At 34.9% G+C, this 12,681-nt stretch overlaps 1 protein-coding gene across 1 annotated transcript in view; it reads right to left on the bottom strand.

The window, feature by feature from the left end:
• Positions 1-4,619, bottom strand: part of ebo (exportin ellipsoid body open) — a 47,046-nt gene extending 42,427 nt beyond the window's left edge. Inside the window, exon 1 of the mRNA XM_075364300.1 lies at positions 4,405-4,619. Coding sequence (XP_075220415.1) covers positions 4,405-4,407 — 3 coding nt within the window. The 5' untranslated portion in view covers positions 4,408-4,619. The remainder of the gene's footprint in view (positions 1-4,404) is intronic.
• Positions 4,620-12,681: the final 8,062 nt, after the last annotated feature.

Here is a 12,681-nt window from a genome sequence, read left to right as displayed (position 1 = left end):
GTCTTTTTGTCTTCATAACCTGTGTCAGTAACTGCTTCTTTTTAGGTTTCCAAGCAATCCTTCCCACTGCCAACAATCTTCTATGAACTGTCATATCAGAAACATTAGTCCCACTGGCTCTCAAGTCTCTATTAAGGTAAACAGCTGAAAATTTTGCTTTTTCTTATTAGTAATCGATCCTATTAGGCATGGTTTTCTTTTTTCGTCCACAATTTCCTTTTCTCTTTGGAGAGACAGAACCTGTTTCCTTAAACCTTTTCATGATTTCAATTACAGTACCTTTTCTTTCTTTTTTCCTGTTTAGCCTCCGGTAACTACCGTTTAGATAATTCTTCAGAGGATGAATGAGGATGATATGTATGAGCAATTACAGTACCTAACCCCACACTACATTCACTGGCAATCTGTCTTTGAATCATTCGTGTGTGCCAGGACAGAAAAACAATTTTTGATTGCTTTCGTGGGGTTATATCCATTGTATTAACTAGAAACGAATAACAAACTTATAACAGAAACTCACAAGCTCACCAAAACCTGAAAATGAATTATAAAAGGACAAAAAAACCACTAATTCTGTTTGAACTAACAACACAACACGAAACAGCAGTCTGTCACAGAATGAAAATTCCCTACAACAAAACAAAAATCCCCTTTGTTCGGATTAATTTGTTCGCTACTGTATGTCTGTCGAGATGAATATAAAATTAATGTTTGCCTTTTGGTATTTATTACACCAATTCTTTTTTGAGTTGTTCTTTAACTATCCGTTTGTTGTTAGGGTGTTAGTTTTCCTTTACTTTGCGGCAAGGGTAGTATAGTATACTAATACCACTGCTCTTTCAACAACCAGGTTTATTTATTCATGCAAGGAATATATTTGTTTGTGGCAGATATGTATGAATATAAGAGTAAATTTAGTGATCATATTTTATAAAACAGTTCATTACCAACCACGTAAAAGCAAGAACACTTTTCACAAAAAAATATTGTGACTGAGAATCACTCATAAAAATTTTATTTTAATAAACTACACAGATGTTATAATAAAGTTTTTTGAAAACTACATGTGTTCTAAAAGTCAAATATTATTTGTTTTTTTTATTATAAGTGCATTTTAAGTCATTGTGCTTGCATAATGTACATGCTTCTAAGCACAAAAATGTGTTATATTTCAATGTAGGGGTATTCCATTTTAATTCCACAAATTTTCAAAATTTTTATTGCATCACTATTTTTGATTTTGATTTTTGGTATATGATAACTACCCATCTTTTGGTGATCAAAAAATATTTTTTTATATAAAAAAAAACTTTTTTTTTGAGTAATGGACTATTTTCTAACTTGCCAACAGGTAAAAACAGCCATTTTTATCACTTTTTCCATGAGCTGTACCATTCTTATTTTACATCACAAAGAGGTCAAAAAGGGCTTTTTGGAAAGAGTAAAGATGCAACTTCATCTTAGTGTACTCAAAATTAATTTTGTTACATAAACAAATCTTGTAATGTTTACTGAAGTTATGTTTACAAAAATGTTTTTTCAAATATTTTGGCCCAAAATAAATAATGAAGGGCTTAGGCTAACAGGCCTATTTTTTACCTTTTAACTCTTAGGTACTAGTAATACTTACAAAAAACATTTTACTGTTACTTAGTGTCCTTCATTAAAAAAAATGGTCGCCAAATTGTAAGATTTTGAAACATCTCATTTTTTGGGCGCAAAAATCACATTTGGGACAGGTGGAAAAAAATCTGAAATTTTTACAGCAATAGTTTTATGTACTTTAAAACGATGTAAAATTTATTTTGTTACTCAAAGGGCTTGATGAATAATGAAGCCATCAAAACTGCTAAAAACACCATTCCTTCTAACCATGAACAATATATCCAAAAAATTCACAGCATGTATTTTTTCAGATAATAATGTAGGACTATTATATAAAATATTCTGATGTCTACAATGAGATAGCTTATATTCTAGATGGTTTGTTACTTAAAGTATGACTCATACACACATACTCATGTTTAAACATGAAAGTGAATATACGTGCATGGACATGAATGTTTGCGTAATCCTACATGTAAACATTGTAGAAGGTTGTTACTGTTTTGATTTCAGTGTGATATGTTGTATTTTTGTTAGTGTTAATACTGTGGTTAGGTAATGTACACTTGTTTAAAGTAATTTTATTAGCAGTGAACTCTTATGTGATATCTGTTATTTTTAATTTTATTAATCAGAGAAATTTTTATTTTAGCTGTAGAGAAACTATGATAAGACGAAGTGAGGTGCAATTGGTAGTTTTATAATTTATACTAACTGTATTGTTATTGTAAGAATCCTTGCATTTTATAAAAATGCAGGGGCACTAAGTTATGTTAGTTAAGTTTTTTATCAAAATGTCAAGATTTATTCATAACTTCCATTAGTAGGAATAAAATAAGGTAAAAGTGAATTGAACAACTTGTTAATGTATTTGAATTTTTGGTACTTGCGTATTAACGCCACCGCTTTATTTAAAGCTAAGTATTTTATACAGCTTTATTTAAAAACAAAGTAGTCAATTGGATTTCGGTGGAAAATGGGCCGAAAAAGATTCAAAACAGTATATAAATGGTTATTTATATTTATTTATTTTATAAATATAATTTAACCAAACTTAACCTACACTCGCTAACCAACTTATTAACACCGTAATTTTTTGAGTATTTATTAAATAAATTCAGTAATTAATTGCAATTTGATTCTTTAAATAATAAATAATTGTAATTATTGAATTTATTAAATAAATACTCAAAAAATTACGGTGTTAATTAATCAAGGTTATCGAGCGAAGGTGAAGTTTGGTTAAATTATATTTATAAAATAAATATTTATTTATTTATGTTAAACTCTATATCGGACTATTTCCCACCGAAATCCGATTGACTACCTTGTTTTTAAATAAAGCTGTAGCTGCGGTGGCATTAATACATAAGTACCAAATTTTTTATCATTTTGTAATTATCATTCTGTATTTATCATTTTTTAATTGACTATTTATTCATTCTAATGAGTTTAGTTGTAATTTTTATAATCTGAAAAAATATATCCTGTGAATTTTTTTGATACATTGTTCATGGTTAGAAGGAATGGTGTTTTTAGCGGTTTTGATGGCTTCATTATTCATCAAGCCCTTTGAGTAACAAAATAAATTTTACATCACTTTAAAGTACATAAAACTACTGCTGTAAAAATTTCAGATTTTTCCACCTGTCCCACATGTGATTTTTGCACCCCAAAAATGAGATGTTTTCAAAATCTTACGATTTGGAGGCCATTTTTTTTAATGAAGGACACTCAGTAACAATCAAATTACTAGTACCTAAGAGTTAAAAGGTACAAAGTAGGCCTGTTACCCTAAGTCCTTCATTACTTATTTTGGGCCCAAAATTTGAAAGAACAATTTGTAAACATAACTTTCTAAAATTTTACTCTTTCCAAAAAGCCCTTTTTGACCTCTGCTACAACTCATGGAAAAAGCGACGAAAATGGCAGTTTTTACCTGTTTGCGAGTTAGAAAATAGTCTATTACTCAAGAAAAATTTTTTTTTAAATATAAAAAAATATTTTTTTGGCCACTACAAGGTGGGTAGTATATCATAAAAATAAAAAATAGTGATGCACTGTGATCATTTGTTGAATTAAAATGGAATATCCCTGATAATAAAATGGATATAATGATGAACTCTCTGCTTAATAATAGCTTTAAAGTTTTTATCAATTACGGTCAGCAAGGAAAATTATAAAAGCAATACACTTCTGAAAATGTATTTAGTTTGCAATACTTTTTCCAATTCAAAAATAATATAAATATCACCAAAAATTAAAATAATCTATTTAGGCTAGTTGGGTCGTGGTCAAAGTTAAAGTGCTTGTTTTCCTATAAAATGTATTATCTCTGGAAGGATTACTTCGCAGTAATCTTTATTAATACAAAATAAAGATGACTTATCTGAAAATAACAAACGAAAGATTAAGAAACACACTGGTTATGAACTGGAATGTTTGATAATTTACTCTTACTAAACGTTATTTAACTGGAGCAACAATATTTTAGAATGAAGAAACTTATCACTAAGCATCATCTGCAGTTCTATGCATAAAGTTGAATTCTGCGCTTATGAAATTTCCTAATTTCCAAATTTAATCGCTTTTCAAAACTAACAAGCAATTACTAAAATATCCAAAAATTCAAGTCCTTAAATATCAAACCAATCCATTCAGTAAATTAAAAACGAATGGCAACATCGATTGTTTTCAACAACTGATTTAATTATTGGTAGCGTTAACAAACATTTTAATTATTGGCCGTTATGATGTACATCAACATAATTAAATACTATATTGCTTACATATACGTACCATTTTACTATTTACAAGTTTCTCTTAACAAAAAGCAATTAATAAATAATCAACTAGTTCCTACATCTTAGAATGAAATCGCATAAAATTATGAATTTAAGACATAATAAAAAACTAAGAGTGTATAAAAAACACACTTCAAATACAAAACATATCTCTATGAACTATATTTATAATACCCAAACAATAAAACTCCTAACCAAACCCAGCTGACTTTACCACGGCCACTTGAATTAGAATCATACTACCCGTGATTCAAAATTTCTTTTATTCATTAAAAAAAGTAACTTCAATATAATTAATTTTATAACTGCTAAATAAATGTTCTTGCGAAAGTTTTTTCACAATTTCTATAATAAAAAAATAAAAAAATAAATATGAAATAGCGAAAACTATAATTGCTTGTATTTTAATTTAACATTTATTCTTGGTGTAGTGGTGGAAGCGTTTTAACAATTGTAAGCTGTAAAAAATAAATTATTCTGAACTGTTACTGATCGAAGTTAAATATTTAATAATGTTAACAAGTTTAATGATATATTAGTGCACCAGAGCAAAACAGTACGATTGGATTTTGTTGTAAATAAAAATCAGTTTTGTTATTCTAAATGAATTTCGCTTTATGAGCAACAGAAATACTATATATTTATGATTAAGTGGTTTTATCCGTATCTAATGTTAGTAGTTACACTCCATATAGTGAATAATATTTTGAACCGCTATTGTAGTTTTATTTCTTTTTTAAATAATTATCTTCAAATATAGATACAGTTGTGTTATTTGAGAAGTTTGTAATAATGAATGGTTCAAGATGTTTAGGCACATCATTAATAAACAATTTTGCCACTTTAGTTTTATACTATTTTGTAAATTATAAATTATTTAAGAATAATAAATTGTATTTATAAGAAATTTTTGTGTGCCATCTCTCAATATCCTTGTCAAACCCCAAACATGCAACAATAAAAATAAATTTTATGTATAAAAAAGCATGTAAACATCTAATTTCATAAAAATCAGTTAAACAACATTGTTCAGTTAAATAACTATGTTATATATACATTACTGCATATGTTGTATAGTTTATCATGAATAAAAAGTACTAAATTCCAAATATACACATATTTGAAAGTAGATAATGTTTCTTGTAAAGAAATATTAATAATATGTATCAATGAAACTATGAGGCTCTGTTCACTTAGACACTTTGTAACATTAGATCAAAATATTGGATCAAAAGGAAAAACTATTTATTTGTAATTCTACTGGTGAATTGGAGGAGAAGCAAAAAAGAGGTTGGGATTTTTACGTAGTTACTAAAAGGGAATTCCTTGTTGATAATATTTAATAGTTTAATTTTTTTTAAAAATAACATTCAGTTAGGCAATTCTATTCAGATGAATGTAATAGTAATTTTAAATTAGTTGTTGATTTACTATACAAAGATAACAAAAGTACATACAAGATGCCTAACTTAAACTTTATTTGATCTGCAGTCAACATTATTTTAACTCTGAAGATGTTGGGCCAAATCTAATGACTGCAGAAAATAATAAAGTAAAGAAGGTAAAGCAAGCAGATATATAAATTTAATTTTTATGAGAAGTAAAATATTTGAAACTGGGTTAGTATCTCTGTTAAAATCATGAAGTGATTTATACCAGCAAACAGTAATATATGCCAATGAGTAAATTTTTATGTTACACAGAGTTATGTGGTAGCACATTAATATTGCTCAAAAGTTATTTAAAAACGGTATATCTTGTATAATTCTTAAAATTTTTATTAAGTTTAAACAACTGAGTATTGCTCAGAAAAAAATTGCAAATAATATGCATATTGTTATATGACACCAACATCATAGTGTTCTCAATTCAAATGAAAATACTGTATTTATTGTTTTATTATAAACAGGTTTACAATAAATACATATATGTTTATTGTTAAAATACAAAGGTAATTTTTTACAATATTTTTTATCACTGAGGTCTTCATAATTCTAGAATTATCATTTGAACGTAAATCTTGAGTAGAGAATTCAGGAAAAATCTTTTGATGTATGAATCCTCTTAAATTACTTTCACAAGGATATGCCTGTCTCAAAAGACATCCCTAGCAACTACTTTTTTAAATGCGCTGCCTTTTTGTTATTTAAATTAGTATTTCTCATGAAGGACATGCAATAAATAATTTCAATTTATCCTACATTAAGGTTGTTTTTAATGCAATGTTTATTTCTGTTATGCAAAAGCTGGCGTGAAAGGGTTAAATAAAACCCATCTGTTCAATTCCCAATTGAATTCATTGGTTCAATTAATCTTCTGTATACAGACCTGTAAAGATGACCACATAGTCGCATATCAATACTCAAAGAAATATTTTTTTTACTGTTTTTTAGGTGTGTGGTAGTTGATAAACTGGCATCTGATTTTGTCAAGTTGTAATTTATCTCAAGTTTTCAAAGTTGTTTAAAATATATAAAAATAAATTTTGAAGAATGTTTTGGTGCTAAGCAAAGAAAAAAATCTGGTGATATAAGAATTAAACTATAATTAAATGTTCTAATTCTGTTTAAAAAAAATTATACATAATAGGCTAACAATTATACAAATGTCTTCGTCATTGAGGCAAAACAATTAGCATATTTTATTATGGCAAGTATGTTTTAGATCTTACTAATAGATGATAGGCAGTGTATTAATTAAAATGGAAATAGGGACTCAATCACTTGTGTATTAATATTGAAGTAACTCTAATCTTTAAACTGAGTATTATACTAATCATCTCCCTGAAACATAATACTAAGTATGAAGTGTGTCACAGTTTGCACTTTAATTTTAGACCTTCAGAACATCCAAAAAGTTCCTATATCCTTCTCTGAAATTAACATGCTGCTGCTATTTTGCAAGTTGCATGGTAATTGGTTCCTAAGAAACATTTTTTTAGCACAGTCTGTATTCCAGCTCTCAAAGTCACACATGATTCTAACTTGTTTCAATCACAAAGACATAAATAATTAATTGGGGACATTTACAGCATTGAGGAGCAGTTGGTAGCAATTGTTTGGGTGCACAAATGACAAATGGGATAATCAATATCATAAATAATGGTTTCAAGGACTCAATTCGTAAATCAGTAATGCTTGATTGACAGAAATGTGTATTTGCTTCTGGCAGCATTAAAGACACGCTGCTTAGTGGATGAAAGAAAGCATGAGTGCAAACATATGTTGCCATCTCCAATTCGAATTAGAAGTATAATCAAACCTATTTGTAAATGAATGACGAAACTTAATATATTCAGTTAACAATGCATGGTCAAATTAAAAAAGACTTTAATATATAACCATTTCAACCATCGTTAATGAATAAATTATTGAATGGAGACATGTGTCAGCATATTGGAGCCTGCTGTGCTTTATTGATATGATTTCTAAATGTAGTGTCCCACACATGTTGTTTTATGATGAATTTACAATTTATTACAGTCCATGAGTTAGGAATGTGGTTTTTGGGCTAAGGCATCTCCTCATTATGAACATGAGTTGGAAAGAAATCCACAATATCACAACAAGATTGTGATAACATCATGATACCATATTTTTAAAGAGTATGTGAATAGTAATTTTTATTTGCAAATTTTAGAAAGATGGTTGGTTAATACCTCAGCTTCAAGAAAAGTGTATCATGGAACATGTCTAGACACAGTTCCAGCAGATTTTGGTTTCAAGTATTCTAAATGATAATTTCCAGACTTCTGGATTAGCTATGGTTCATAAGCATTAACAGCTATCACAAAGGGCCCACGTTACCATTATAAGAAATAATCAAGGCTTATTTATCCCAAATGTCTATATGCAACAAATGAATGACTTGTAACAGTGTAGAGGAAGCCTTTCAAATCGTAACTCTGGAGATGCTTCATAACATATCAAGGAAGACACATAGTTCACAATTTTACACAACAGATTCACTAGATAAATAATTTTTGGGCTGCAGCGAAACTGCGGCCGCCACCGCACAGGCTGGTGATGGTGGTCCATCACAGCCTGCGACTGTCAGGTAGGAAAAACTCCCATCGATAATGCTGGACTGCCGGAAAGAATGGCCAGCATTGTCCCGTGAACTCAAGTCAAGGATAAGGGGGGCGCCTGGCTGCCAAAAGCACTGGGCTGTCCATAAGACTGCAGGGAGGCAGACTACCGCGCGGTGCAGAGTTTTCTGCACTCGAAGGGTGCAGAAAATCTTTCATTTGTGGCCTTCCATTCGTTTCAGCTCTTGGAAGGACACGGAGCTGAAAGTTGTCATATGGGGCCACCCTGGAGGAAATATGGGAGGAACTGACCTCCCTTGGCTTTGAGGTGGCTTCCGTTAAGAAGCTCCTCACTAGGGATGGTCGGGAAACCCCAACATGCCTAGTGGCTCTTAAACGGACCCCAACATCTACGACCTTAGCAGTATTTTTTACTGCAAGGTTACAGTGACTGCTTTTGTGTCACAAGGGGGGCCGCCCCAGTGCCACAGATGTCAGAAGTTTGGGCACTCTTCTAATTATTGCCGGAGAGCCCAGCAATGTGTTATGTGTGGTGGTGACCACGACACTGACACATGCGTTAAGCCGCGTGAGGAGCCAGCCTCATGCGTGAACTGTAAGGGGCCACACCCGGCGAATTACAGGGGCTGCCCCTACTACAAGGAGCAGGTCAACCGGATCAAGGGCGTTAAAAAGCCTGCGACGGTTGACGGCCGCAGCTGGGCGCGTGTAGCCGATGGGGGTCAATCAATGCCCAAACTGGAGGTACCTGCACCTGGGGCGAAGGCGGCAGTGGAAAAAGGGGACGTACCCTCCCCAACACCCGCTAAGCCAAAACCGGCGGCTACCACCAAAAAGGTGGTAAAACAACAGCCAAAAAAGGCTGCGGCTCAGCCTGCTCAAGCGGGGAAGGCCAAGAAGGCTGGTAAAAAACCCGAGGCCCCGCAACCCATCAAAAGGGCGGCAGCAACAAATGGCGCCTTCAGCGGCAAATCGAAACCGGTCGTTACCCTGGAGGAGAGTCGACGACACTGTCGAGCGCGTGACATCGTCAATGACCGAGGCCTTGTCAGGCAGCACTAGGAGGAGATATCGAATAATCCTGTCCCCCGATGATAAACGGGATTTTTATAATCAAACGGACAGGATGAAACAACTGCTGACAAGACACCGAGAGGATTCGTGGAACGAATACCTTGCCTCGGTCTCTGACGATATCTCCTCAGTGTTCAGGCTGAACAGAAGACTACAGGAAGGGAAGAAGCCTCGCCACCTGGTTGTGGGGCAGCGAGGTTTCCTGGCATATTCGGAGGCGGAGAGGGCTGAGGTTTTCGCCGACACCCTGGAGGAGCAATTTACTTCAAACCCCCTCCCACCCCGAACGACGAGCACACAACCGAGGTGGAGTCTTTCTTGTAGATTGTTTCTCACAGGTGGAGGACGCCCCACTAGACATATACCAAGTCACTGAAGCGGAAGTCTCCGCAGCTATTAAGGCCACAAGCACCGACAAGTCTCCGGGATCAGCGCCCGCGCATTCCGGAACATACCGTCCTCCGTAATTACAACTATTTCGGTGATATTCACGTCGATTATGTGCGTTGGATATTTCCCGAATTGTTGGAAAACGGCAAAGGTCGTATGTCTACCCAAACCTGGGAAAGGTTTACTCTTTCCCCGGAATTATAGGCCAATCTCCTTGTTACCGGTATTGTCTAAGGTGTTCGAGAGAATGTTCCTCGAAAAACTGAGGCGATAAATGTGGATTACGCGGTCCAGAGGCTCCAAAGGCAATTGGACTTAGTGGAGCCGTGGCTCGAAATGTGGAGAATCAGGGTCAACGGTGAAAAATCGGTGGCCGTGATGTTCACATACAAGAAACGCGCACCGGCCAGGCAGCTGGAAATCTCAGGGGAGAAAATCCCTTTCGAGAAAACAGTTAAGTACCTGGGAGTAGTCTTGGACAGGCGGCTTACCTTCGGGGAACATGTTAACTATGTGACCCGGAGGGCTAAGGCTGCCAGAGCCTCACTATACCCAGTACTAAACAATGCCAGCCAATTCCCACTGGCAACTAGATTACTCATTTTTCGCCTGTACGTATTGCCGATTCTGACATATGCTTACCCGGCATGGGGGGCATTGTTGAGCTCTACGCTTCAAAAGAAGATTGAGGCGGTCCAAAATGTAGCATTGCGGACGATATCTGAAGCTCCGTGGTTCGTCAGAAACGCCACTCTCCGATCCGACGCGAGATTTCAAACAGTGTCCGAAGCGGTGGTAGCGCAGGGGCGCATACTGTTCGGGAGAGCGGCTTTGTCCGAACACAGTCATCTTCGGGACATCTGCCGAGAGGACCAAACTCCAGCAGGTGTAAGGAAGCGGCCTCACGCCGTATTGGATGAACCATCGTGATGATGCGGTGCGGGAGCCGAGAATCGACAAACCAGGCTTAGGGGCCTCTGTATCGCGTGAGCTTCAAACGGAATAACGCGTTAGAAACGTTTCCGGGATCGCGAGTGACAATTTTGAATTATAATACAAATTAAGTAGCTGTAGTGTCTCGTTGAGAGACAATGAAAGGCGGTAAGTTTTTTTTTCAGATTAAACAAAACTACCGACTGACAACTCTGCAAAAATGGAGCCTTGCCACAATGCCGACAGAGGTAAGGAATCGAATAAACGCCGTTTGGTGTCGGGAAAGCGCGGTTTTTTTCACGTGAGAGATTTGTGCCCCCTAGTCTATATATACAATACACCACTATAATTAATATCAGAGATTTATATGTTTGGCGCCCACCAGCAGAAGGAGGGAAAATACCTTTCCTTTTTTCCTATCACAAAAATAAAATAATAAACCTTCCTTTTTTACGTGTGTGTTCTGTTTCTTATGTTTCAGATATCACACCCACGACAGCCAACATAACTGGTTTCTTCACTGCGGTCCCTCCCCCCCCAAACCCTTCCCGGACACATGCGTGTCTTTAAGATAAATATTGTTTTGTGTAAAAAATAATTTTTACTTCTTCGACAAAAGGCGATCGCGAATCACTTTTACCAAAATTGTAAGTTCCCTATTTCCTTTCCCTTCAAGAAAGAAGAAGAGGGAACGAGCCCAGCAGCCACCGACAGGATAGAAGAACGAAGAAACCTGCACTTTCCCCCGTTCAACCCTTCGGGGCCACGGGAATATCAAGATTAATGATATGTAATTTTGATTACTGCCAAGTCTCGGAAACTGCAGGCCAAAGAAGAACGAAGAAGTCATCTGAAGAAGACTCTCTACACGACCCGACATCACGGACAGGAGTCCGGAAAAGAGCCCAGCAGAGATGCATCGTGAAGGGCAGCCATTAAAGAAGTGGATGAAGATCTTCTCCTTATCCATTCAATACAATTAAATCAGCAATTGCGACTCCCTCCAGAGAAGGGGGCGCATTGCTCCCTCCAAACAGTTGGTGCCCCGTTATGGCGTATTCCTGCTAGCCTATGAAGTGTTAGCACTGAAAGGACTTCAGTGTACAGTCTGAAAGGGAATTACGTCGAGAGCACGGGTTTTCAAAGCCTAGTCTCCCGCAGTCAGACCCAGAAATGGGTTTGAGAACGTTGGATTCAAATGGATATGGAACGATTAAGTATGGTTAGAAATTGTTAGTTGTAAATTGCATCATTCATTAATAATTTTTTTATGCTATTAAGATTGCTTTTGTGCAAGCACATTTGGAAATCATGCGAAAAAGGACATTTACATGATTGTTCCATGTCTCCACCAAATAATTCATTCACGAAAGTTAGTCAAAATACATTCATGAATTTTTTAATATGATCCACTGTTGATCACAACGTATTAAGCTGAGCCGCTTGATTATAAATATATTTAATTGGAGACTGCTTCATCGAATTGGAAAAGGGAACAAATGTTTGTATTTACATCATATTTCATCCAATGCAGCCTGCTTTTAACTCTGCCAGAAGCAAATACAAATTTCTCCCAATCAAGCATTGTTGCTTTATAAGGAGATCTATTTTTAGTGTTCATTATTTCTGGCATTGTTTACCCTGTGGGTGTTTCACGCATCCAAACATTTCACAAACTGCTTCTCAACATTGTAACTGTAAACATTCACATCAGCCACGGCTTTGTACCTGCCACAGTAGATATTTTAGGAACTGAAGATAGTACGTACTGTTTGTACATTACATGTACTGTTAAAATAAGATTCAATTTACAAGGCAACATTGTCA

This window comes from Lycorma delicatula, chromosome 4 (assembly GCF_047948215.1).
Source record: "Lycorma delicatula isolate Av1 chromosome 4, ASM4794821v1, whole genome shotgun sequence".
Classification (NCBI taxonomy): domain Eukaryota; kingdom Metazoa; phylum Arthropoda; class Insecta; order Hemiptera; family Fulgoridae; genus Lycorma; species Lycorma delicatula.
This window is presented reverse-complemented; position numbering and strand designations above follow the sequence as displayed.